The 27,791-nt window shown below is 42.7% G+C and overlaps 2 protein-coding genes across 5 annotated transcripts; both read left to right on the top strand.

Annotated features, from left to right (window-relative positions):
* The first annotated feature begins 6,027 nt into the window (after positions 1 to 6,027).
* LOC139574017 (stathmin-like) lies at positions 6,028 to 9,392 on the top strand. Of its 4 annotated transcripts, none has more exons than XM_071398117.1 (5): positions 6,028 to 6,788; positions 8,321 to 8,364; positions 8,595 to 8,761; positions 8,921 to 9,112; positions 9,315 to 9,392. In XM_071398117.1, the coding sequence occupies exons 2-5, from the start codon at positions 8,349 to 8,351 to the stop codon at positions 9,372 to 9,374; spliced, it is 435 nt and encodes a 144-aa protein (XP_071254218.1). In that variant the 5' UTR covers positions 6,028 to 6,788; positions 8,321 to 8,348; the 3' UTR covers positions 9,375 to 9,392. The 4 variants fall into 4 exon arrangements, with proteins under 4 accessions (XP_071254218.1, XP_071254221.1, XP_071254219.1 ...); XM_071398120.1 differs by having other exon boundaries at positions 6,733 to 6,774; XM_071398118.1 differs by having other exon boundaries at positions 6,765 to 6,876.
* Positions 9,393 to 12,934: 3,542 nt separating this feature from the next.
* Positions 12,935 to 22,015, top strand: LOC139574018 (membrane progestin receptor alpha-B-like). Its single transcript, XM_071398122.1, has 2 exons — positions 12,935 to 13,148; positions 16,490 to 22,015. Exon 2 carries the CDS (start codon positions 16,496 to 16,498, stop codon positions 17,558 to 17,560), a length of 1,065 nt encoding a protein of 354 aa, XP_071254223.1. The 5' UTR covers positions 12,935 to 13,148; positions 16,490 to 16,495; the 3' UTR covers positions 17,561 to 22,015.
* The last annotated feature ends 5,776 nt before the right edge of the window (positions 22,016 to 27,791 follow it).

Here is a 27,791-nt window from a genome sequence, read left to right on the forward strand (position 1 = left end):
CGACATCAACCCAGAGCATATCGGACTGCTTTTCTCTACCACATCTCCAGATTCCTACCTCTTCCGTTGCGACATCCCCCTGAGGCCCAACTGCTAGCCTGCTAGCCCCGGCCTGCTAGCTATCTGAATCGCCATGTCTCCAGCTCGTCTAGCTACTCACTGGACCCTATGATCACTCGGCTACACATGCCTCTCCCTAATGTCAATATGCCTTGTCTATTGCTGTTTTTGTTAGTGATTTTTGTCTTATTTCACTGTAGAGCCTCCAGCCCTGCTCAATATGCCTTAGCTAGCCCTTTTGTTCCACCCCCCACACATGTGGTGATCTCACCTGGCTTAAATGGTGCCTCTAGAGACAAAACCTCTCTCATCGTCACTCAATGCCTAGGTTTTACCTCCACTGTACTCACATCCTACCATACCCTTCTCTGTACATTATGCCTTGAATCTATTCTTCCGCGCCTAGAAATCTTCTCCTTTAACTCTCTGTTCCGAACGCACTAGACAACCAGTTCTTATAGCCTTTAGCCGTACTCTTAGAATGTCTAGAGTGTCTAGTTTGAGAAACAGACGCCTCACAAGTCCTCAACTGGCAGCGTCATTAAATAGTACCCACAAAACACCAGTCTCAACGTCAACAGTAAAGTGGCGACTCCGGGATGCTGGCCTTCTAGGCAGAGTTCCTCTGTCCAGTGTCTGTGTTCTTTTGCCCATCAAATCAAATCAAATGTATTTATATAGCACTTCTTACATCAGCTGATATCTCAAATTGCTGTACAAAAACCCAGCCTAAAACCCCAAACAGCAAGCAATGCAGGTGTAGAAGCACGGCGGCTAGGAAAAACTCCCTAGAAAGGCCAAAACCTAGGAAGAAACCTAGAGAGGAACCAGGCTATGAGGGGTGGCCAGTCCTCTTCTGGCTGTGCCGGGTGGAGATTATAACAGAACATGGCCAAGATGTTCAAATGTTCATAAATGACCAGCATGGTCAAATAATAATAATCACAGTAGTTGTCGAGGGTGTAACAAGTCAGCACCTCAGGAGTAAATGTCAGTTGGCTTTTCATAGCCGATCGTTAAGAGTATCTCTACCGCTCCTGCTGTCTCTAGAGAGTTGAAACAGCAGGTCTGGGACAGGTAGCATGTCCGGTGAACAGGTCAGGGTTCCATAGCCGCAGGCAGAACAGTTGAAACACGGCCAGGTGGACTGGGGACAGCGAGGAGTCATCATGCCAGGTAGTCCTGAGGCATGGTCCTAGGGCTCAGGTCCTCCGAGAGAGAGAAAGTAAGAAAGAAAGAGAGAAAGAGAGAATTAGAGAGAGCATACTTAAATTCACACAGGACACCGGATAAGACAGGAGAAGTACTCCAGATATAACAGACTGACCCTAGCCCCCCGACACATAAACTACTGCAGCATAAATACTGGAGGCTGAGACAGGAGGGGTCAGGAGACACTGTGGCCCCATCCGATAATACCCCCGGACAGGGCCAAACAGGCAGGATATAACCCCACCCACTTTGCCAAAGCACAGCCCCCACACGACTAGAGGGATATCTTCAACCACCAACTTACCATCCTGAGACAAGACCGAGTATAGCCCACAAAGATCTCCGCCACGGCACAACCCAAGACAGGAAGATCACGTCAGTGACTCAACCCACTCAAGTGATGCACCCCTACTAGGGACGGCATGGAAGAGCACCAGTAAGCCAGTGACTCAGCCCCTGTAATAGGGTTAGAGGCAGAGAATCCCAGTGGAGAGAGGGGAACCGGCCAGGCAGAGACAGCAAGGGCGTTTCGTTGCTCCAGAGCCTTTCCGTTCACCTTCACACTCCTGGGCCAGACTACACTCAATCATATGACCTACTGAAGAGATGAGTCTTCAGTAAAGACTTAAAGGTTGAGACCGAATTTGCGTCTTTCACATAGGTAGGCAGACCATTCCATAAAATTGGAGCTCTATAGGAGAAAGCCCTGCCTCCAGCTGTTTGCTTAGAAATTCTAAGGACAATTAGGAGGCCTGCGTCTTGTGACCGTAGCGTACGTGTAGGTATGTACGGCAGGACCAAATCTGAAAGATAGGTAGGAGCAAGCCCATGTAATATTTTGTAGGTTAGCAGTAAAACCTTGAAATCAGCCCTTGCCTTAACATGAAGCCAGTGTAGGGAGGCTAGCACTGGAGTAATATGATCCAATTTTTTGGTTCTAGTCAGGATTCTAGCAGCCGTATTTAGCACTAACTGTTCTAATAGTTCTATTGGGCACCGTGGACCCAGCTCGCCTTCCAAACGTTCTATTCCCAGCTTATTGTTCAACGTCACAATGCCTGCCTTGCTATTGTTGGCAGTGAGACCTGCTCACATTTATAAAATGTAAACAACAAAAACAATATTGGACCTCTGCGGTCTTCCCATTCTTTCCTAAGGGGGAAATATAGGCATGTTTGTCTATTTCGCCAAATATCTGGCAATGTGTATATATATTTTTTTCAAGTTGGGTGTAACTGGTGTAAAATGGCTAGCTAGTTAGCGGAGTGTGCGCTAGTAGCGTTTCAATCGGTGATGTCACAGACCTTGAAGTAGTTGTTCCCCTTGCTCTGGAAGGGCCGTGGCTTTTGTGGAGCGATGGGTAATGATGCTTCGAGGGTGGCTGTTGTCTATGTATGCAGAGGGTCCATGGTTTGGAGCGAGGAGAGGGACGGAAGCAAAACTGTTACCAGGGCACCATTTTAATCAGGAGAATCTCCTCTTTGTAATTATGTAAGTCTGGGCAGCGAGCTCGTTTGTCATCAATCGCTAGACCAGAAATAGTCAGAAGTTTTTATTTTTTCGCTACTTTTTCATTACGCAGACATAAGCACAGTTGACAACATCGAGGTGCAGATGTTTACTTTCTACATCCGCCGTTGTCACGTTCGTCGTATGAATCGGACCAAGGCGCAGCGTTGTATGCGTAGATTCTATTTGTTAAAAAATGAACACTGAACAAAACGAAACGTGAAGCTATGTGAATAGTACAGACAGGCAACTAAACATAGAACCAGAACCCACGAACACAAAAGGGAAAATGGCAACCTAAATATGATCCCCAATCAGAGACTACGATAAACAGCTGCCTCTGATTGGGAATCAATTCAGGCCACCATAGACCTACAGTGGGGCAAACAAGTATTTAGTCAGCCACCAATTGTGCAAGTTCTCCCACTTAAAAAGATGGGAGAGGCCTGTAATTTTCATCATAGATACACTTCAACTATGACAGACAAAATGAGAATTTTTTTCTCCAGAAAATCACATTGTAGGATTTTTAATGAATTTATTTGCAAATTATGGTGGAAAATAAGTATTTGGTCAATAACAAAAGTTTATCTCAATACTTTGTTATATACCCTTTGTTGGCAATGACAGAGGTCAAACGTTTTCTGTAAGTCTTCACAAGGTTTTCACACACTGTTGCTGGTATTTTGGCCCATTCCTCCATGCAGATCTCCTCTAGAGCAGTGATGTTTTGGGGCTGTTGCTGGGCAACACGGACTTTCAACTCCCTCCAAAGATTTTCTATGGGGTTGAGATCTGGAGACTGGCTAGGCCACTCCAGGACCTTGAAATGCTTCTTACGAAGCCACTCCTTCGTTGCCCGGGCAGTGTGTTTGGGATCATTGTCATGCTGAAAGACCCAGCCACGTTTCATCTTCAATGCCCTTGCTGATGGTAGGCTTTGTTACTTTGGTCCCAGCTTTCTGCAGGTCATTCACTAGGTCCCCCCGTGTGGTTCTGGGATTTTTGCTCACTGTTCTTGTGATCATTTTGACCCCACGGGGTGAGATCTTGCGTGGAGCCCCAGATCGATGGAGATTATCAGTGGTCTTGTATGTCTTCCATTTCCTAATAATTGCTCCCACAGTTGATTTCTTCAAACCAAGCTGCTTACCTATTGCAGATTCAGTCTTCCCAGCCTGGTGCAGGTCTACAATTTTGTTTCTGGTGTCCTTTGACAGCTCTTTGGTCTTGGCCATAGTGGAGTTTGGAGTGTGACTTTTTGAGGTTGTGGACAGGTGTCTTTTATACTGATAACAAGTTCAAACAGGTGCCATTAATACAGGTAACGAGTGGAGGACAGAGGAGCCTCTTAAAGAAGAAGTTACAGGTCTGTGAGAGCCAGAAATCTTGCTTGTTTGTAGGTGACCAAATACTTATTTTCCACCATAATTTGCAAATAAATTCATTAAAAATTCTACAATGTGATTTTCTGGATTTTTTTTTCTCATTTTGTCTGTCATAGTTGAAGTGTACCTATGATGAAAATTTACAGGCCTCTCTCATCTTTTTAAGTGGGAGAACTTGCACAATTGGTGGCTGACTAAATACTTTTTTGCCCCACTGTACATATGCCTAGACTTACAAACACCCCTAGACATACAAAAACCCTAGACAATACAAAACAAGCATACCCACCCTCGTCACACCCTGACCTAACCAAAATAATAAAGAAAACATAGATAACTAAGGTCAGGGCGTTACAGCACTCTTTCACAAAAAAAGAGGATGAAGAGCATCTCCGTCTTGCTGATTATGTGCTGTCATCCACCTGCATATCTGATGTAGGAAAATAGATAAGAGATAAGTTGAGTTAATATGTTTATGTATTTGTACTGTGCATGTGTGTGTATGTGTATATATATCTTGGTATATATAGCCTTGCCGAAACCCCCCCCCCCCCCCTTTCTAATTTCCTTAATTTTGTGGCTAGAGTCAAATAGTTTCTGTGGCACACACTACTGGTCAACGTGAGCTAACAAAATTATTCTGTGCCAGGTCTTGCAGTCCCAAGATAGAACGGGGGAATTTCAGCAGGCAATAAAATAGCCTTGCTGAAATCCCCCCCTTCTAATATCCTTACTTTTGTGGCTAGAGTCAAACACTTTCTGTGGCACACATATGAGTTAAATACTTTCTATAGAACAAACTTCACATCAGGATAGGCAACTGAAATTAATAATTAATGTATGTGTGTTATATTAAACGTAGAGGAGGGAGTAAAATGTAGGCAAGCAATTAACATTTCAGAACAACTACTAGTCGAATAAGACATGGGAGAGATGACGAATTTTGGCAAAGAGATTTATTTATAGACTAATACACTTGAAACAAATAGCCAAACCGAAAACTGCAGACATTGCTAGTGCCTCCCCCGTGATCAAACCGACATAAAAATTAAATGAAACGCAGCCTAACACGGAACCCAAACCGGCTTCGCGCGTGCGCTATCGTGCATACATTTATTTTGCCCCCCCCCCCACAACAAGCGCGATCACGACACGCAGGTTAAAATATCAAAACAAACTCTGAACCAATGACATTAATTTGGGGACAGGTCGAAAAGCATTAAACATGTATGGCAATTTAGCTAGTTAGCTTGCACTTGCTAGCTAACGTTAATTTGTCCTATTTAGCTAGCTTGCTGTTGCTAGCTAATTTGTCCTGGGATATAAACATTGAGTTGTTATTTTACCTGAAATGCACAAGGACCTCTACTCCGACAATTAATCCACACATAAAACGGCCAACCGAATCGTTTCTAGTCATCTCTCCTCCTTCCAGGCTTTTTCATCTTTGAATTTATATGGTGATCGCATCTAAACTTTCATTGTATTACCACGACAACCGGCAACAAAGTTCGTCTTTCAATCACCCACGTGGGTATAACCAATGAGGAGATGGCACGTGGGTACCTGCTTCTATAAACCAATGAGGAGATGGGAGAGGCAGGACTTTCAGCGCCGATCTGCGTCAGAAATAGAAATGAATTAAATTTTAGGGCGCGTGCGAGCAGTGTGGGTGCAATAATTGAATAACATGGATTTCTACATTTATTTTGCGACGCTCGCGCACGCGACGTGTTCGGTCTGGTCAGCATGTAACGTGATCAGAAATCACAACTAGCAAGCAAGTCGCAGCAATGAAGAATTGAGTGCGTGCGCGTTCACGCGATGGGGGGATTCTGGCAGGGGGGAGCTTAACGGCACAACACCGGAACCCTCGCCCCTTGTGTCTGACTGGTCTGTCTCGCAAGCGTTCCCGAAAGTCCTCGCGATGTTGCGCCAGTGGGGTTAGAAGAGTGATAGCTTTAGAAAGCTCGATAGCGTAACTATTTATGTTGATGATGGTAGGCTACTGTATACATCTTGGGAACCCTGTCTCATGCTTTTGTTTTCATTCCAGCTGAGAACCTCGATACATTAGGGTCCGTTCGTAAATGCACAGCGTTTCGCTCTCTGGATTGATCTGAGCGTTCTGACCTCACAACGGCAGTCAAGCGCCCAATCTAACTGGCTAAAGTTGACTAGTTTGCTAGCTACTTCTAGACACAAATGAGAACACCTCACTGACCATTTTACTTGCCCTATCAGAGCTAGTTAGGCTGTTTTCATGCTATCAATAGCGTTAGTGACTATCTGTGCTGCTAGCAACATTTGATTTCCATTTTTTTGCAAACATTTATTGAGACCTGTCATATTCAACGGTGTTGCGCGTTCGTAAATTCATGAGTTATTCTGCGCTCTGGCACACTCAAACGAGAGTGCTTTGAAATCGGAGTAGATAGACAAAATTCATTTACGAACTCACCCTAAATCGACATTATTGATTGGACGATTAGGACCAATGGGAGTAGAGAACGAGATGTGACGAGTTGACTTTAGTGCTTCGTTCCTTTTTGTTGCGCGAACGGTGCTGAGGCAGGCAGTGAAGAAGGCGCGACCACACCACTTTGTAAGCATTTGAAGGTAGGTATAAATAACGCTTTTAACGGTAATCATTGGAGATATATTGATGGCAGTCATTACGCTTTCAGTGATGTTTGTCATTTTTGGGGTAAGTAACTTAGTTGTCATTACAAATGTATGGTAATTGAGAATCCCATAATGTAAGCCAGTTAACGTTACTATAGCTAGCTAACAAGCCCTAAGCTAACTTTAGCCCACTGCTCGGTTTTATTTTTGGTGACAAGGTTTTGGATTTTTTCTAGTTCCACGTTACACAAAAAATATTTGTATTATACAATACATTATTGTATTTATCTTTAACGTAAACATTTCGGCGGGTTTTGCTACCCAGCGCATGACTCTGGTGATGGAGACTAGGTGGGTGTGATCACACTCTGCCTCTGTCTGCGCTTTTTCCCAATTCCTATGTCGTCAGTCGACGATTAAACATTGACTTTCGACACCACTAAGGACACATTGCTGTGCTTTAACTTACATGTGAAGAGGGGTTTCAGTCCGCCAACGGTTAAGATAGCTAGCTACAGTAGCTAGATTATTTATTCAGGTTGTTAGCCAGTGTCTGTGCCCCTGCTGAGCTGACAGTGTAGCCGAGTCCATTGTCTCCTCAGCACCAGTTTGCTATTCGTGCATTTGCAGGTAGGTTGAGATGGATATCAGTGTCGGTGACATTTGTCTAGCTATGTCAAGTTAATGTGTGGTATTGTATAATCTTTAATAATGTAATGATTCCTAATTGTGTAGTATTTGTTTTTAGTTTTTATGAAATTGAAATCTGTCATGCTGTCATCCACATGAATAGGTTGCGATTACTGTTGGTCGTTTGTATTCAGCCTTTGCTAGTGTTGGTTTCTTGTTTTGAAGCTGGTCTTAGCGTAGGCACGCCTCGACCTTTTAGCTAGGAATTGGCTTTAACTCAATAATTGCAATGATTGAATTTGAATGCTCTTCAATCTAACTGTCTATTCAGACCACACCTAGCTAAGTTCATATTGTTCTTTGACCTGTATTCACAATGGTGCTTTATTGTCTTCGTGCAATAGTCAACTCCAATGTTGGGAAAGAAAACGTTATCTGCTGACATGATATTGCCATGGCAAGGTAGAAGAAATTCTATTTTAGTAAGCTTCATTTATGCTCTGGTATTTGTTCCTGATTAACAAGGATGGGAAGGACTTCATTTCCACGCCCTTTTTGTCTCCATTGAAATGAAATAAAAATTAACATTTGCCAGCTCTTGTTTTGAACAGGTGCAGTAAGACTACTTTGAAATCTATTCTCAATCATTTGCTGTATCACTAACATTCATGCTACATGTCTAACATACATCTCCAACGGTCATTTTATAGACAGCAATACCCTCAATTGAATTCTTACATGGCACATATCATGGCTCTCCACCTTCTGAATCAATAGTTGTCATTGCTTTTATCAATCCGTGTTTCTGTTCATTCCTGATTAGCGCATGGATGCATCTTTGATGTATTGTCTTTCTGTCATTAAACCTATGGCTTTGTCTGTATTTTTCCTCCCAGGCATAGCAACCCTCAGTACTCTGCTGAAATGGCATCCTCTGGAGGTAAGTGTTAACATGACAGGCCTTTATTACACTATTACAATAAGCTCCAACAATATTGGGACAGTTACACATTTTTTGTTGTTTAGTGCCCAATAGAAATGAATGGTACATTTTGGAGTCACTTTTATGCAATCAGCTACACTATTGTATTGTTTAGGTGTTATAACTCTATGCTATTATCAGTTTGATACATACTTGTATCAACATTGATGGATTCACTATTTTCACAGAGATCCTGATCAAGGAGTTGGACAAGCGTGCTTCAGGTCAAGCATTTGAGGTAATCTTGGCCCCCGATGCCAAGGGTGAAATCCCCCTACCTCCCCCGAAGGAGAAGAAGGAGATGTCCCTGGAGGAGATTCAGAAGAAACTGGAGGCTGCAGAGGAGAGACGCAAGGTACCTACAGTCAGATATACACAAATAAGTATCAGGAAATGGAGCCGCATCCACCTTACAGGTTTAGTTAATTTATATTGTATTATTTTCTAGCACAGGTTTGGTCCCACTAGCCTACCACTAACTTACTGCGTGACTTTGATTTTCTAATTTGATCAGAGTCATGAGGCAGAGGTGCTGAAGCACTTAGCTGAGAAGAGAGAGCACGAGAAGGAAGTTCTGAAGAAAGCCATGGAAGAGAACAACAACTTCAGCAAGACGGCAGAGGAGAAGCTCAATCAGAAGATGGAAGCCAACAAAGAGAATCGCACGGCACGAATGGCAGCACTCAATGAGAAATTCAAGGAGAAGGTTGGCCTCACTGCTCAGTCTGCCATTTTTCTCAGTCATCTTGACGTCATTTTCTGCAATCCTGTACTTAAGATAGAATTTCAAATTGAAAGGCCCAGGTTATGGAAATAGAATGTTGGTTGAAATTTCATGTACACTGTTCAAAGTTATACTTAACTAATCAGGATAACTTATGTGATTTTCATGTTTTTATTCATTCTAGGATAAGAAGCTTGAGGAGGTACGAAAGGCAAAGGAAACAAAACCAGAGGGGGAGAACTGATTTTCTTTTGTAATATTTTTTAAAAAACTTGTGCAAAGATATCTTTTTGTTCTGTTCAATGACAGTATTATATTTGTCATTGTTATAGTTTTATTCACCTTGTTAGGATTAGTTAGGCTGTCCATTGTTGCTTTTGTTGTGGATGTGTAAGTATTTCTTCCCCCACCTCCGGTAGATTTGTGTATTGCAGTTTATGACCTTTGAAATAAGCAGCGTTTTTACCTATAAGGAAGCATGCCACTGTTACGCATTGGTCCTTGTCATTGTGATTTGCATAATGTAAGTAAATCCTTGTACCTTGTAAAACTGCGTTTATCTGATCTTAATAAAGTTGCAATTGTTCTTTAAAACCTCTAAAAGTCTTAGCCATTGTGGGGGGGGTAGGGTACTAAGCTAACATATGAAATTGTTTTAAAGATGGTCATACCATGGATCATTTAGCTATTTGATTTTGATTTAATAATATTTAATTTGTCCTTTACTACTATATAGCCCATAGAAACCCATTGAATAACACATTGATAAATGGCATTCAAAAATGATTCAAAAATGAATCATAAGGAATAAGGTTTTGAAGTGTCTGTTCTATATCTAGGATATATAAGAAAGCTCAGGAAATATATATATATATATATATTAACACATTTAATCCCTTATTTTTGTTGGCATAAAACGACCTCCATACTTCTATTCGTTTGTATGGGTTACCTTCAGACAAGTCCCATGGGGGGCGTAGAGCAAAATGGAGAACACCATTGTGTATGTGAGTCTTCCTTTTTCATAGAGTGGTCATAATAGTTTGTAGGAGCTACATAAGTTTTCGTGAGTAGACCGATTTTTGGGATGTCTCATGATCTGATGAATACCGCTGTAGCTCGGCCACCTTCCACCGCAGATGCAGAAGGCCTACAGGCGGATGCGGTGGATTTAAATGCAGCCCATGCAAAAAAATACTGATCTCTAGTTTAAACGGACGGATTTTGATGGGGATTTTTATATTATGTTACTTAGATTGACACATGGGTGCGTCAATAGACTCCTTAAGGATTATTAATGGTCTTAATTTATTTGTGGCTTTTGGGTCGCAGACTCATTTACTTACACACCTTCTGTATTGGTACACACAGAGACTACACTAGTAATTCCATTTAGGTAATTCTCATTTCGTCATGCAAATTTGATAGTCATTTTCAAATTTATCCCACAACATAGTAGATGCAGCATAGTGGATGAATAGTGTAATTATATCACCCTCAGTATTTCAATTATGTTATCTTCATCTTTTACCTAAAGACTGGTTAGAGTTAATTGCCATGTTTGTTTACTCGTCATCATCATTTTTATCTAGATGTTCTTGTTATTCATTCCATCTATTTTGTGATATAAGGCCTTGATAGTGGTACTAGTAAATATAATGAATTGCTACAGTAAAAAAATGCAAGTCATTCCTTTGACTACTGACACCGAGTGGTAATAGCGCAAAGCTATAATGTAGAGCAACAGTAGTTGGAAGATGAAATTAAGATTTTTCTTTCACACATTTTGGCAGTGTATAGACAAGTGTCTTTTGGGCATATGAGTAATATTGTTTTATCATTATAAACTATGAAATTAACAATGTGTTTTGTTGAATTGTTTCACTGATCAAGTGTACAAATGCCATATTCTATTGGAACTGGGAGGTTTGCCGTTCAGGCCTAAAATTTGGTTGAATTGGTGCCTACGCTTACAGAGTGCTGGTATGTAGCCTACTGATTGTATGGCCACAGATGGTCCCTCCACAATGCCAGCATGGTGATGAACAGTGCCTCTTTGACCTTAGGAGGCTGAATACATTTTATTTAGAGAAGTCTCTGTGGTCAGCCTAAATTCTTGAGCATCATGTTCTGGTCCCTTTATAGTTAACCTACCTCACCTCTATATAAGTTATGTTCACAATCATTCGTCATGCTAATCGTGGATGTTATACTAAGGAGGTATCGGCAGATGTGATAAACAACATATATTACTGTATAAGTCCTTCCAAGCAACAAAAGACATTTGAATATTTCCCCCATCTCATCTGTGCTTCAACAAGTATGGAACGACCTGCACATTGAGCAAGTTCTATAAATAAGCCATACATTTCTAGAGTAATAAAAAAAGCAACGAGGATGAGGTACTGTACCATTCATCAACAAGGGTCCCCTCCGACGGGAAATGTACATGTGTGGAAATACAATAATTACACAATTGGAACACATTGATTTTTAACACACTAAATACGCATTCTACCCTATCTTTGCTTAAACAAACACCTGAAAAGCTAGTTTGGAGTGCATTTTTTGTTCCTAAATACATTTGAAATGTATTGGAAACAGGTTACCAAGTCACATACCAAGCATGGAACATGTTGAAATTGCAAACAGTGTGTTAATCTTGTGTGAAATTTCTGGTCGGGCTCTTGCCTATATTGTTTTAGAGACACCTGTTAAGTCTGAGAAAGATATCCACCGTATGACAGTAGGCTGTGCACATCTATTTGCACTTTATGTAATTGTACAATAACGTTTTTGTATTGTACAATACCATCCACATAAAGAGGTCTCAGCAGGTGGTATTGTCAGCCTTCACAGAAGGGGAGGCAGCTGAGACACCTCTGCAAATTGTTTTGAAGTTCTGGGCTGGGTCTGACTGAGTATATACAATACAAGCCTTTCACAGACGCATCCACAGTGTTTCATACAAAGACACATTGTCAATGCTACCCACAACGTGGGAGGAGGGAGAATGTGAGCCTTTATACAGTGACTGGACTAAGGAGCGATTCAGAAATGTGCTTGACTTGATATACAAATTAGTTTCAGTTTACTGTGAACCATATTGGTGGTAAACGAACAATAGGTCTCTCATCAAGAGCCAAACCTGTGCTGAGTTCGTCATTTCACATGTGGGCTAACTTCTGAGTTGGAAGTTTCCATTGCAAAGCTACTGTGGGCCTATATCTATTGGTTTAGCACTCTGGTAGACACCCAAATTTAAAGTCACATCATGAATGGATTAGAATGAAATAACACTGCCATAAAGTACACTAATAAATACCAATAACAAAGTGTCAATGCCAAAGCCTATTATTGTTTTAGGAGGGGAATCAAACAGCTGTTAACAGCTGATAGTGATCTTGCTTTGCTAAAAGGAAATAGCAAAATAATTGTACCATTAAATATAGTCCTATGCACTTGCACATGCACACACACACACACACACACACACACACACACACACACACACACACACACACACACACACACACACACACACACACACACACACACACACACACACACACACACACACACACACACACACACACACACACACACACACACACACACACACACACACACACACACACACACAGTAAAACAAATACATAATTTATGGTGAATGGGTGTTTCTTCATTTTCAGAGCACACACTGCATTTCATTCCCTGACCGTGTGCAATCAGTCAAATAAGACCTACGCTATTGGTGAGAATCTTATGAAAAGACAGGAACAATACACCATATCTGACCGCTGATTGGTTAGAACATCTGCTTGTCAAAGGTTCTTGGCTCTTTGACTACGGATTGCGTCTTGATAAAAAGCCGATGGGCGCTCCACCCGCACAAGAATAATCATACTTTAGTAATTTTATTGATCAAACAATGTTATTTATATTTGATGTATTAATGAATAATCCAAAGGATTCACTATTCAAGGTTTTGCACTGATACTGCGTTTGCCTTCTTCAGGTAGGTTTATTTCTTATTTCTTTATTTCTTGTGGTTTTCAGCACTATGGCCACATCAGAATATGGTCGTATAAAATGTCAATGTGCATGCCGATAGACCATTTTAATAATGTGCATTCGTATAGAAGACTCTGTTTTAGTACATCTCGTATAACATGTAATAGAACAGCTGTCAGAAGGGGAAATTTAAGCCTATTCTGTATGCAGTTTACCCCTCCCTGATCATATGTCGGCTTAATTCTAATGTCTTTTTACAGAAATACCCAATTTGTGTTCATATTAGGCTACGTTGATAATTAGGATAACATATTAATCAGTAATTTCCATGCAATTATCAATTGTTAGCTAGTAGGCTAAAATAGGCCTCACTGTTGAATGTCTTGAACAAATAATTTACATTAGAATACCATTCTACAGTCTCAAAGCTTCTGGATTCGTTTATACTCGAGCAGTTTTTCAGCCATGAATATTTTAAGACAGCTAGGCATGCAACCAATGTAAAAACCTGAGGGTGGAGACCGGCAGGATGGGGAATATGTTACATAATTCTCTTCCCATTCAACAATCGCTCCATGATACCATTTTTCCTTAGCACTCAGTAATTTACGTGGTCTCCTCTTGTCTCCTTAACCTTTTCCACGCTAACATGGTCATGGAAGGAGTATACAAGGGCAATACAATTCTCAGTAGAATAGGCATTCTTTCGCTTGCTCTGCATTTTTAGATACATGCAAATGAAGTAACAAGAGGGAGTTTGAGGAAGCTGTTTAATTTACTGAAGACTATTAATATGCACCCTGTGTGTAGGCCTAGGCTACAGCATTTACATATTTGCACTGCTGACACTGAAAATATACAGTACATAAGTAGCCTAAAGTACACTGCTTTATTTCTGATATTTTTTGTAAGATTTTATTTCAGATTTTAGACAATAGACATAGACAAAAGACAATAGACAACTTAACATTTTACAGACATAGATCCACTAAACTAGACATTACCTTGGCCTTGACTTAATGCCCAACCTTCAACATAAATAAAAAAGACAAAAAACACCAACTCAGACATACAGTTCAAATCAAAAGTTTGGACAGACCTACTCATTGAAGGGTTTTTCTTTATTTTTACTATTTTCTACATAGTAGAATAATAGTGAAGACATCAAAACTATGAAATAACACATATGGAATCATGTAGTAACCAAAAAAAGTGTTAAAGAAATCAAAATATTTGTAATATTGTATATTCTTCGAAGTAGCCACCCTTTGCCTTGATGAAAGCTTTGCACACTCGTGGCATTCTCTCAGTCTTGGCATTCTCTGAAACCCATATACTATGTTCTTACAAAAAATGGTTTGCAATTCTCTAGTACAGCCAATATTGAAGACTTTTAAATGCTTCTCAAAGATGCCCTCTGGTGGTGAAACTAGCACTAACTAGAATTAATAGCAACAATGGCTGACAATTAAATAACGTGCCATAGAATTCTGCAGCAGCCAGCAAGGTGTGCTGCAGTATGACGTAACTTTTACAGGAAGAACCACTGTAGGAAGGAGAGGAGATTTTGGTCATTTCGTCCCCACCTGTCCACTAAAAGACCAGGCTCACCGGTAGGAGCGAGTACTCTGGTGGGCCATATGGAGAACGTTTCCTCTCCCCTTACTCGCATCCCTTTTCATGCCATGTTGCTGTGGGGGAACCAGTCGAAATCTCTCCGGGTATTAATCGACTATGGGGCAGATGAGAGCTTTATGGATGCTACCCTGGCATCCGAGCTGGATATCCCCACAGCCCCTCTCCATTCCCATGGACATTGGAGCACTGGATGGGAGCTCTATAGGCCCGGTCACCCACAATACCACCCCCATCAACCTACTTGTGTCAGGGAAACACAGCGAGACGATACAGTTCCTGCTCATTAAGTCTCCTTAGATTCCCGTGGAATTGGGATTCTCCTAGCCCGTTCTGCTACCCCCAGTTCCTGAAGTCAGTGCAGCCTGCCCCAGGACTTCTTCGTGGGGACTCGGAAGTTGCCCCGGATCTCTCCGCCATTCCCCATTCCAGGACCTCCGGGAGGTGTTCAGTAAGGCCCGGGCCACTTCGCTTCCGCCGCACTGACCATATGACTGCGGGATTCTCCCATGCACCACTCTGCCCCGGAGACGACTGTACTCTCTGTCGGGTCCGGAGTCCAAGGCTATGGAGACCTACATTGAGGACTCCCTAGCTGCAGGGTTCATCCGTCCTTCTGTGTCCCCCGCCGGCGCAGGGTTCTTCTTTGTGGAGAAGAAGGACAAAACCATGCGCCCGTGCATCGACTACCGGGATCTCAACGACATCATGGTGAAGAACCGCTACCACTCATCTCCTCGGCCTTCGACCCACTCCAGGGGGCCACCGTGTTCTCCATGCTGGACCTACGGAACGCCTAGCACCTGGTGCAGATACGGGAAGGGGACGAGTGGAAGACTGCCTTCAACACGGCCAGCGGTCACTACGAGTATCTGGTCATGCCGTTCGGCCATACCAACGCCCCTACTGTGTTCCAGGCTCTGGTTAATGATGTTCTCCGCGACATGTTGAATCAGTTCGTCTTTGTCTACCTTGAAGACATCCTCGTCTTCTCCCGCTCCAAACTTACATTGTAAAACCTATGATAGCCAACTTTCTTACTCCGCCCATAAGTTTTGGACTTTATAACACTCCCAGAAAGCATGAATTATTAAGTCATTGTTTGTTTTACACTTAAGACATGACTCTACCACTGTGCTGTAGAATTTGTGTATTTTGTCTCTTGTATAATATATTCTATACATTAGTTTATACTTGATTAAGCTTACATTTTTGTTAGCTGTAATTTTGTTATTTATGTTCCAACAGTTCTTTTTAGGTCTTGGTTCCAGTATTTTATATATTTTTTCAAAGAGTGTTATTTGAATTGGCTCTCTGCAAGGTTTTGTAGGCTATATCTTACCTATCATATGAGTATCCTTTTCTGACTCAAATAGGATATCCTCAACATTGCTTTGATGTCCAAAATATTTCAGATTGAAATTTCATGATATAAAACTTTTGCATATCATTTAAAAAATACAATGCTTTATTTCAAATGTAGACATTATAAAGATATCTGTTAAATGAAATGATCTAACAAGCTAAACTACCCCCTCCACCCACCCCCATTACTAAGCCAAAGCCAAAAAATCAAAGCATTGTAATATCATGCAACATACGATTAGGGTCTAAATCCTCTCGCTTGCAATCAGAAATGACAGCTCATGGCCAGATAGATATTATGGACTGACTGTGAACTCATTCTCTGCCCTCATCTCCCGTCTTTAGTTTGCCATGGCGACCGTGGTGATGGAGCAGATTGGTCGCCTGTTCATCAATGCTCAACAGTTGCGTCAGATTCCTCAGCTGCTCGAGTCGGCCTTCCCTACTCTGCCCTGCACCGTGAAGGCCCACGATGTGCCCTGGGTGTTCCGTGAGCCTCACATCATTGGAGGCTACAGGCAGCCGGAACACAGCTGGCGCTACTACTTCCTCACCCTCTTCCAGAGGCACAACGAGGCACTCAACGTTTGGACCCACCTGCTCGCCGCCTTCATCATCCTGGTCAAGTGCCAGGAGCTGTCCGAGACAGTGGATTTCCTCCGTGACCCCCACGCCCAGCCCCTGTTTATCGTCCTCCTCTCAGCCTTCACCTACCTGTCGTGCAGTGCCCTGGCCCACCTGCTCAACGCCAAGTCCGAGCTCTCCCACTACACCTTCTACTTCCTGGACTATGTGGGCGTGGCCATCTACCAGTATGGCAGCGCCCTGGCCCACTTTTACTATGCAATCGAGGAAGGCTGGCACGCCCGGGTGCGAGGGATCTTCCTGCCCACCGCAGCGTTCCTAGCCTGGTTCTCGTGCTTCGGCTGCTGCTATGGCAAGTATGCCAGCCCGAGGCTGCCCAAGTTTGCCCACAAGCTATTCCAGGTGGTGCCCTCGGGCCTGGCCTACTGCCTGGACATTAGCCCCGTGCTGCACCGCATCTACAGCTGCCACCAGCAGGAGGGGGGCTGCTCGAACCAGGCTGTGGCTTACCACCGCTACCAGGTACTCTTTTTCCTGGTGAGCGCCTACTTCTTTGCCTGCCCCCACCCAGAGCGCTGGCTGCCCGGGCGATGTGACTTCATTGGCCAGGGCCACCAGATCTTCCACGTCTTCCTGGTGCTGTGCACCCTGGTGCAGATCGAGGCGACACGCATAGACTACATTGAGCGGAGGCCCCTCTACGAGCGTCTCCACGGCAACCTGGCCCATGATGCAGTGGCGCTCTTCATCTTCACGGCATGCTGCAGCGCGCTCACTGCCTTCTACGTGCGGAAACGTGTGCAGGCGCAAATGTGCGAGAAAGAGGAGTAGGAGCTGTCAGGACAGAGGGATGAAGGAGGATAAGGGAGAAAGACTAATCTGATTTACACTGGAAAGCTAAAAAAGACAAGAGATTAAAGCAATCAGACTGTTCATTTTGTAAAAACAATGACCTGCTGTTTTTTTCTGTTCTTTTATTGTGGCCTGCCAAATGACATTTTAAACTGGCAACATAGATTGTCTTGTGATTGACCTTCCAGGAAGACAGAAACATCCTGGTAGTTTCTTTCTGTCACATCACAAGCAGTCCCTGTAACACTCCAAATAACATCTTTGCACTTCACAGAGAGGGTAAAATGAAGGTCGGAATTGAGACTTTTTTATTGTGTTGATTTTCCTCTTAATTTTCCACTCTCTACTGTGAGATCACATGTCATGGCCTGGCTACCTACTGAATAGTCTGAATGACTGTTTGACTACATACTGTACTGACTGACCAACACCAAGCATGACACTAACCATCTCAATAGAGGTATGCAGGAAAGAATGGAAAGTATACCCACGTTGCCCTTAAGTGGATAATCAAATAAATAATTATAATAGTTTAATAATTTCTCACCAGCTTTATTTCTTAAAAGTACAATGTGAGTTTCAAAGCAATTTGACTCCCAAGTCAAATGTTAATGCTTAATGAAGACCAGTATTCTTTTTTTATTCCTTGGTTATCTCATGAAATTCCAATGAGCTGCAGTCAACACCTCCAAATGCTGTCTCCCCTACTCATTGTCTGTGTTTTATATACCATTTTCTCTGCCCATTTTCTCCAAAGCTATGTTCGTTCAATGATTGAGATGCCTATACGGGCTGTCAGATATAATAGACTGGCAGTTAGACTGGGCTAGAGGCATAGCGCACACAATTTGCAAACCAAACCGAACATTTCTCCTCTAAGATACATATATTGGCCATTTTACTAACATGTGGATTGATCATGTCAAAGAACAAAGCTGGCACTCTTAGGATAGTTGGTATAAGAAATGGATGGAACTATGTGCCCAACATTACTATGATGTCTCTTTGTCGTTGTGATAATATGCATTTTGTATTCAAGGGCTGGAACTTCAGCTTTTGCCTTTTCACACCCGATGATGTCAATGCCTTTGTGTGTATTGTTCAGTCTTTTCATGGACTTGACTTTACTCACAAAAGGGCTGTCTGAGTACTTAGTATGGTGACTTACTGTTTGTACATTTGTATATGTATGGTTGGGTATGTACAGTTGAAGTCGGAAGTTTACATACACTTAAGTTGCAGTCATTAAAACTAATTTTTAAACGACTTCACAAATTTCTTGTTAACAAACTGTAGTTTTGGCAAGTCGGTTAGGACATCTACTTTGTCCATGACACAAGTCATTTTTCCAACAATTGTTTACAGACAGATTATTTAACTTATAATTCCCTGTATCATAATTCCAATGGGTCAGAAGTTTAAATTGACTGTGCCTTTAAAACGCTTGGAAAATTCCAGAAAATTATGTCATGGCTTCAGAAGCTTCTGATAGGCTAATTGACATAATTTGAGTCAATTGAAGGTGTACCTGTGGATGTATTTCAAGGCCTACCTTCAAACTCAATGCCTCTTTGCTTGACATCATGGGAAAATCCAAAGAAATCAGCCAAGACCTCAGAAAAAAAAAGTCTGGTTCATCCTTGGGAGCAATTTCCAAACGCCTGAAGGTACCACGTTCATCTTTACAAACAATAGTATGCAAGTATAAACACCATGGGACCACGCAGCTGTCATACCGCTCAGGAAGGAGACACATTCTGTCTCCTAGAGATGAATGTACTTTGGTGCGAAAAGTGCAAATCAATCCCAGAACAACAGCAAAGGACCTTGTGGAGATGCTGGAGGAAACCGGTACAAAAGTATCTATATCCACAGTAAAACGAGTCCTATATCGACATAACCTGAAAGGCCGCTCAGCAAGAAAGAAGCCACTGCTCCAAAACCGCAATAAAAAAGGCAGACTACGGTTTGCAACTGCACATGGGGACAAAGAACATACTTTTTGGAGAAATGTCCTCTGGTCTGATGAAACAAAAATAGAACTGTTTGGCCATAATGAACATCGTTATGCTTGGAGGAAAAGGGTGAAGCTTGCAAGCCGAAGAACACCATCCGAATCGTGAAGCACGGGGGTGGCAGCATTATGTTGTGGGGGTGCTTTGCTGATGGAGGGACTAGTGCACTTCACAAAATAGATGGCATCATAAGGGAGGAAAATTATGTGGATATATTGAAGCAACATCTCAAGACATCAGTCAGGAAGTTGAAACTTGGTCGCAAATGGGTCTTCCTAATGGACAATGACCCTAAGCATACTTCCAAAGTTGTGGCAAAATGGTTTAAGGACAACAAAGTCAAGGTATTGGAGTGGCCATCACAAAGCCCTGACCTCAATCCTATAGAAAATGTGTGGGCAGAACTGAAAAAGCGCGTGCGAGCAAGTAGTCCTACAAACCTGACTCCGTTACACCAGCTCTGTCAGGAGGAATGGGCCAAAATTCACCCAACCTATTGTGGGAAGCTTGTGGAAGGCTACCCGAAACATTTGACCCAGGTTAAACATTTTAAAGGCAATGCTACCAAATACTGAATTGAGTGTATATTAACTTCTGACCCACTGGGAATGTGATGAAATAAATAAAAGCTGAAATAATGTCACGTCCTGACCTTAGTATTCTTTGTTTTCTTTATTATTTTGGTTAGGTCAGGGTGTGACAAGGGTGGTATGTGTGTTTTTGTCTTATCTAGGGTTTTTTGTATGTCTAGGTGTGTGTGTCTAGTCTAGACATATGTAGGTCTATGGTGGCCTAGATTGGTTCCCAATCAGAGGCAGCTGTTTATCGTTGTCTCTGATTGGGGATCCTATTTAGGTTGCCATTTTCCAGTTTGGTTTGTGGGTTATTGTCTATGTGATGTTGTATGTCTGCACTCGTTGTTTATAGCTTTCACGTTCATTTTGTTATTTTGTTAGTTTGTTTAGTGTACTTCGTGTACTTCGTGTTCATTCGTCTTACATTATAAGTATGTATTCACATCACGCTGCGCTTTGGTCTCCTCACTACGACGAACGTGACAGAATAACCCACCAACCAAGGACCAGGCAGCGTGATAGGAAGGAACAGCGCGTTGTGGAAAAATGGACCTGGGACGAAATACTGGACGGAAAAGGATCATGGACATGGGAGAAAATATTGGATGGAGCAGGACCCTGGACACAGCCGGGGGAGTATCGCCGTCCTAAGGAGGAGTTAGTAGCAGCGAAAGTGGAACGGCGATACTACGAGGAAAAATACCGGAGAATAGAGGAACAGCGAAGATATGTAGGTACACGGCTAGCACGGAAGCCCGAGAGGCAGCCCCAATATTTTTTTGGGGGGGTGAGGCACACGAGGAGATTGGCTGCGTCAGGTAGGAGACCTGAGCCAACTCCTCGTGCTTACCGTGGGGCGCGTGTAACTGGTCAGGCACCGTGTTATGCAGAAATACGCACGGTGTCTTCAGTTCGCATTCTTAGCCCGGCGTGCTCTATTCCAGCTCATCGCGTTTGCCGGGCTAGAATGGGCATCCAGCCAGGACAGATTGAGCCAGCTCGATGTTCTGGATCTCCAATGCGTCTCCACGGTCCCGTGTATCCTGTTCCTCCTCTCCGCACTCGCCCTGAGGTGCGTGTTCTCAGCCCTGTACCACCAGTTCCGGCACCACGCACCAGGCCTCCAGTGCGCCTCCAGGGTCCAGTATGCCCTGTTCCTCCTCCCCGCACTCGCCCCGAGGTGCGTGTCCCCAGGCCGGTACCACTAGTTCCGGCACCACGCACCAGGCCTACAGTGCGCCTCCAGGGTCCAGTATGATCTGTTCCTGCTCCTCGCACTCGCCCTGAAGTGCGTGTCCTCAGCCCGGTACCACCAGTTCCGGCACCACGCACCAGGCCTACAGTGCGCCTCCAGGGTCCAGTATGCTCTGTTCCTGCTCCTCGCACTCGCCCTGAAGTGCGTGTCCTCAGCCCGGTACCACCAGTTCCGGCACCACGCACCAGGCCTACAGTGCGCCTCGACAGTCAGGAGCTGTCAGAACCGCCCGTCAGTCAGGAGCTGCCAGAGCCGCCCGTCAGTCAGGAACTGCCAGAGCCGCCCTCCTGTCCGGAGCTGCCAGAGTCGCCCTCCTGTCCGGAGCTGCCAGAGTCGTTCCTCAGTCTAGAGGCACCCTTCCGTCCAGTGGCGCCCTCTACGATGGTCTTCAGTCCGGGGCCCGCTTGTCTCTGATTGGGGATCCTATTTAGGTTGCCATTTTCCAGTTTGGTTTGTGGGTTATTGTCTATGTGATGTTGCATGTCTGCACTTGTTGTTTATAGCATTCACGTTCATTTTGTTATTTTGTTAGTTTGTTTAGTGTACTTCGTGTTCAATCGTCTTACATTAAAAGTATGTATTCACATCACGCTGCGCTTTGGTCTCCTCACTACGACGAACGTGACAAATAAATCATTCTCTCAACTATATTATTCTGACATTTCACATTCTTAAAATACTCGGATTAAATGTCAGGAATTGTGAAAAACTGAGTTTAAATGTATTTGGCTAAGGTGTATGTAAACTTCCGACTTCAACTGTACGTGCCTTGGAGCATGTCTCTTTGCGTGTATATATGTTTGATTCAGATGTGAATGTGTTTGAAAGCCTGTCTTTGCACTGCTTTCTTATGTTCAAGACCCTCCTTAAGAACATTGTGGTCCGTTAACGTCCTCTCAAGTCCCTTAAGGTGACATTTTAAGTCTGTCACACAGCAATGAAAGGTGAAAAAATTGCTCACAAAAGAGCAGGATTTATTTAAAAACCTCATTTAATGATGTCCATGAAATGGTGGCAATAATATATTTAGAGCTAATGTAAACAACACATTTATTATACAGGTATTCAAATCAGGACCTGGAGACAAAAATTCCAACACTTATTTTGAAAGAAATGCCATTTAAAATGTTAATTTTTGATTAATAAGATAATGTTGCCCTAGTGTTCTGTTGTGAAATGCCTCCTAAAATTAATGTAATTGTATATGTGCTGAACAAGTTTGAGGTGGCATTGAACTTTACAGACCTGAGACCTGGGTTTGGGCTGATAATGTCACTGATAAGTCACTGATAATGTCACCTACAAAGCTTAGGCTAATATCTAACAGGTGACGGAAAGGTTAAATCATGACTGACTTACAGGTAACTGACAAAATAAAGGAAACACTTAAGTGAATGAGGGATACAAAGTAAATTGAAAGCATTTGCTTCCACGCAGATGTGGTTCTTGAGTTAATTAAGCAATGAACATCCCATCATACTTCGAGTCATGTATAAAAATGCCCTGTTGCCTGTTATTTTGGCTACCATGGCTAGAAGAAGAGAGCTTGGTGACTTTGAAAGAGGAGTCTCAAAGGAGCATAGGAGGTTTAAAGTGTGTGTGTGTGTGTGTGTGTGTGTGTGTGTGTGTGTGTGTGTGTGTGTGTGTGTGTGTGTGTGTGTGTGTGTGTGTGTGTGTGTGTGTGTGTGTGTGTGTGTGTGTGTGTGTGTGTGTGTGTGTGTGTGTGTGTGTGTGTCAGTCACCAGATCTCAACTCAAATGAACACTTAAGGAAGATTCGGGAGTGGGGCCTGAGACAGCGTTTTCCACCACCATCAACAAAACACCAAATTATGGAATTTCTCATGGAAGAATGGTGTCGCATCCCTCATATAGAGTTCCAGATACTTTTATAATTTATGCCAAGGAGCATTGACACTGTTCTGGTGGCTCGTGCTGGCCCAACGCCCTATTAAGACACTATGTTATTTATGCAGTTACTTGAATTTTAATTGTTATGGTCTCACTGATAAAGGGGTTGCAATGACTAGAACACAATGATTGTGACCCCTAGTATCCAAACTACCACTGTAAGCGCCATTCCTAACACAAACCAACTCTGAGTCATATAACTGTTCACCTTGATACTACTGACTCTCACTATCCTGCACAGATCCTAAGGCAGGGAATTTTTTAATCAGCATTGACACATTTCTACCCAGGGTTGCAGGTTACCGTTTTTCGTCAGGAATCTTGTAGTTTTTCCTGATCTGATAACCTAACCAGATAAAACTCTGACTTTATACAGTATGACGTGATTAATCTGTTGTAAAAAGGTTGAATATGGGCTATGATGGGACCAGAGTTTTTCTTATCTGGTCACGTGGTTTAAAAAAAAAACTCCTGCACTTGGGGGAGGGTGAAAACCATGTCAAACTGCAGCAACCTTGTACTTGTTCATATTAAAATATAGACTAGGCACACCTGTATCCTGTCAAGCTCTGTCAGGTTGGATTGGGAGCGTCGCTGCACAGCTATTTTCAGGTCTCTACAGATATGTTCAATCAAGTTCATGTCTGGGCTCTGGCTGGGCCACTTGAGGACATGTATTATTTATTTATTTTTATTTAACTAGGCAAGTCAGTTAAGAACAAATTCTTATTTACAATGACGGCCTACCCCGGCCAAACCCTAACCTAGACGACACTGGGCCAATTGTGCGCCACCCTATGAGACTCCCAATCACAGCCGGTTGAAATACAGCCTGGAATCAAACCAGGGTCTGTAGTGACACCTCTAGCACTGAGATGTAGTGCCTTAGACCACTGCACCACTCGGGAGCCCCTAAATAGTCTGTAATGTTCTCTACTTTTGATAGATTTAAACAAATACTATTAGAATCACCATGGTCACGACCATAAACGGTCAACGCCATCTGCCTGATATATTGAAAAATAATATGAATTTTGGATTAAATATGTTACTTTGATTAGATTTTAGAGTCATGAAGCGACTGTAAAATCTACATTGCTACAGTGTATATCATTTTAAGGAGGAAGAAAATACGTAAAACATCAACTCTGTCAGATTTTTGTCTAACGTCAACTCCATCAGAGTGCTGAAAGAGCTGATAGAATGGTTATGTTTCCATTGGGGAACAAAAATATGTCTGTTTTGAGTATCTGTTGTCAACTCCGGCAGTGGCTTGTCAACTCCGTCACTGATGGCTAACCCTCTTAAAATCGAGATGTTTCTGTCAATATTCAGAAAAAGTATTGTAATTAGGTTACTGTTCTGCAACATATGCTTAAACAATTTAAGTATTTGCTGTGATAGACTTAATAGACTTAAGGGTTCATGTTTGCTTGGACTTTGCGTGGGCCCTGCGAAATAATGCAGGTGATGGTGCATATCTGAATTGTGCTACTTGTGCCTTGTTTTGGTTTATATTATTCACAGTGAATACAGAAAATAATTAATGATATGAATGCCTTCCACCAACAGTAAGATACTGACAGCGCAAAGACTGGGATTGAGTGAACACTTATTTATTTACTTAAATAGCACAGAATATTAAAACAGTCATTATCACGTAATATCTTCAGGTTTGTAGGCATACTGTTAGAAATTCACGTCCCTCTCAATAGCCCTGCTTCAAAATACACTCCGGATGTGGAGTTGGTTAAAGCTGGGGCAGGTTGACATTTATATTGTTGAGTCTTGTCCTGGAGGCAGAACTGAGCAATTTCCCATTAGCTAGGGCAGCAGCAAAGTCAAAATTGTCCATACTGTAAAAATGTATGAAAATTAAAAAGTAGATGAATTTATTGTTAAACAGTGCATTTGGAAAGTACTTTTTCCACATTTTGTTACATTACATCCTTATTCTAAAATGGATTAAATCGTTTTTTTGCCTCATCAATCTACACACAATAACCCATAATGACAAAAAAAGTTTAGACATTTTTGCAAGTGTATTAAAAATAATATTTCTTATTTACATAAATATTCAGACTCTTTGCTATGAGACTCGAAATTGAGCTCAGCTGCATCCTGTTTCCTTCGGTCATCCTTGAGATGTTCTACAACTTGATTGGAGTTGAACTGTGGTAAATTCAATTGATTGAACATGATTTGGAAAGGCACACACCTGTCTATATAAGGTCCCACAGTTGACGGTGCATGTCAGAGAAAAATTCAAGCCATGAGGTGGAAGGAATTGTCCATAGAGCTCCGAGACAGGATTGTGTTGAGGCACAGACTACGGGAAGGGTACCAAAAACGTTCAGCAGCATTGAAGATCCCCAAGAACACAGTTGCCTCCATCATTCTTAAACGGAAGAAGTTTTGATCCACCAAGACTCTTACTAGAGCTGGCCATCCGGCCAAACTGAGCAATCGGTGGAGAAGGGCCTTGGTCAGGGAGATGACCAAGATCCCAATGGTTACTCTAACATAGCTCCAGAGTTCCTTTATGGAGATGGGAGAAGCTTCCAGAAGGACAACCATCTCTGTAGCACTCCATCAATCAGGCCTTTATGGTACAGTGGCCAGACGGAAGCCACTCCTCAGTCTTGTTGCACTACATGTAATGAGGACATGAATAAAGGGTCCTTGTGGTATAGCTGACCCTGCTCATTCCTGATTAATTTAGGATTTTAGAGAAATCTAACAGAGTAAACCAAATGTTCAGACATCTTTTAGGAAGCAAAGTTTTTAGATAAATATTGTTTAAAGTCACAGAGGGCTATTGCGATGAACTATACAGTTGAAGTCGGAAGTTTATATACACCTTAGCCAAATAAAATTAAACTCAGTTTTTCACAATTCCTGAAATTTAATCAGAGTACAAATTCCCTGTCTTGGGTCAGTTAGGATCACCACTTTATTTTAAGAATGTGAAATGTCAGTGAGAATGATTTATTTCAGCTTTTATTTCTTTCATCACATTCCCAGTGGGTCAGAAGTTTACATACACTGAATTAGTATTTGGTAGCATTGCCTTTAAATTGTTTAATTTGGGTCAAACTTTTCGAGTAGCTATCCACAAGCTTCCCACAATAAATTGGGTGAATTGTGGCCCATTCCTCCTGACAGAGCTGGTGTAACTGAGTCGGGTTTGTAGGCCTCCTTGTTCGCACACGCTTTTTCAGTTCTGCCCACAAATTTTCTATAGGATTGAGGTCAGGGCTTTGTGATGGCCACTCCAATACCTTGGCTTGTTTTCCTTAAGCCATTTTGCCACAACTTTGGAAGTATGCTTGGGGTCATTGTCCATTTGGAAGACCCATTTGCAACCAAGCTTTAACTTCCTGACTGATGTCTTGAGATGTTGCTTCAATATATCCACATAATTTTCCTCCCTCATGACGCAATCTATTTTGTGAAGTGCACTAGTCCCTCCTGCAGCAAAGCACCCCCACAACATGATGCTGCCACACCCGTGCTTCACGGTTGGGATGGTGTTCTTCGGCTTGCAAGCCTCCCCCTTTTTCCTCCAAACATACGATGGTCATTATGGCCAAACAGTTCTATATTTGTTTCATCAGACCAGAGGACATTTCTCCAAAAGTATGATCTTTGTCCCCATGTGCAGTTGCAAACCGTAGTCTGCCTTTTTTATGGCAGTTTTGGAGCAGTGGCTTCTTCCTTGCTGAGCGGCCTTTCAGGTTATGTCGATATAGGACTCGTTTTACTGTGGATATGGATACTTTTGTACCTGTTTCCTCAACGATCTTCACAAGGTCCTTTGATGTTGTTCTGGGGATGATTTGCACTTTTTACACCAAAGTATGTTCATCTCCTGGAGACAAGGTACAGAGTCAATGTGCGGGGGCACTGGTTAGTGGAGGTAATATGTACATGTAGGTGGAGTTATTAAAGTGACTATGCATATATAATAACAGAGAGTAGAAGCAGTGTAAAAGAGGGTGGGCAATGCAAATAGTCTGGGTAGCCATTTGATTAGATGTTCAGGAGTCTTATGGCTTGGGGGTAGAAGCTGTTTAGAAGCCTCTTGGACCTAGACTTGGCGCTCCGGTACCGCTTGCCATATGATAGCAGAGAGAACAGTCTATGACTAGGGTGGCTGGAGTCTTTGACAATTGTTAGGGCCTTCCTCTGACACCGCCTGGTATAGAGGTCCTGGATGGCAGGAAGCTTGGCCCCTGTGATGTACTAGGCCGTACACACTACCCTCTGTAGTGGTTTGTAGTAGGAGGCCGAGCAGTTGTCATAACAGGCAGTGATGCAACCAGTCAGGATGCTCTCGATGGTGCAGCTGTAGAACTGTTTGAGGATCTGAGGACCCATGGCAAATCTTTTGTCTCCTGAGAGGGAATAGGTTTTGTTGTGCCCTCTTCACGATTGTCTTGGTGTGCTTTGACC

This window comes from Salvelinus alpinus, chromosome 4, assembly GCF_045679555.1.
Source record: "Salvelinus alpinus chromosome 4, SLU_Salpinus.1, whole genome shotgun sequence".
Taxonomy (NCBI): domain Eukaryota; kingdom Metazoa; phylum Chordata; class Actinopteri; order Salmoniformes; family Salmonidae; genus Salvelinus; species Salvelinus alpinus.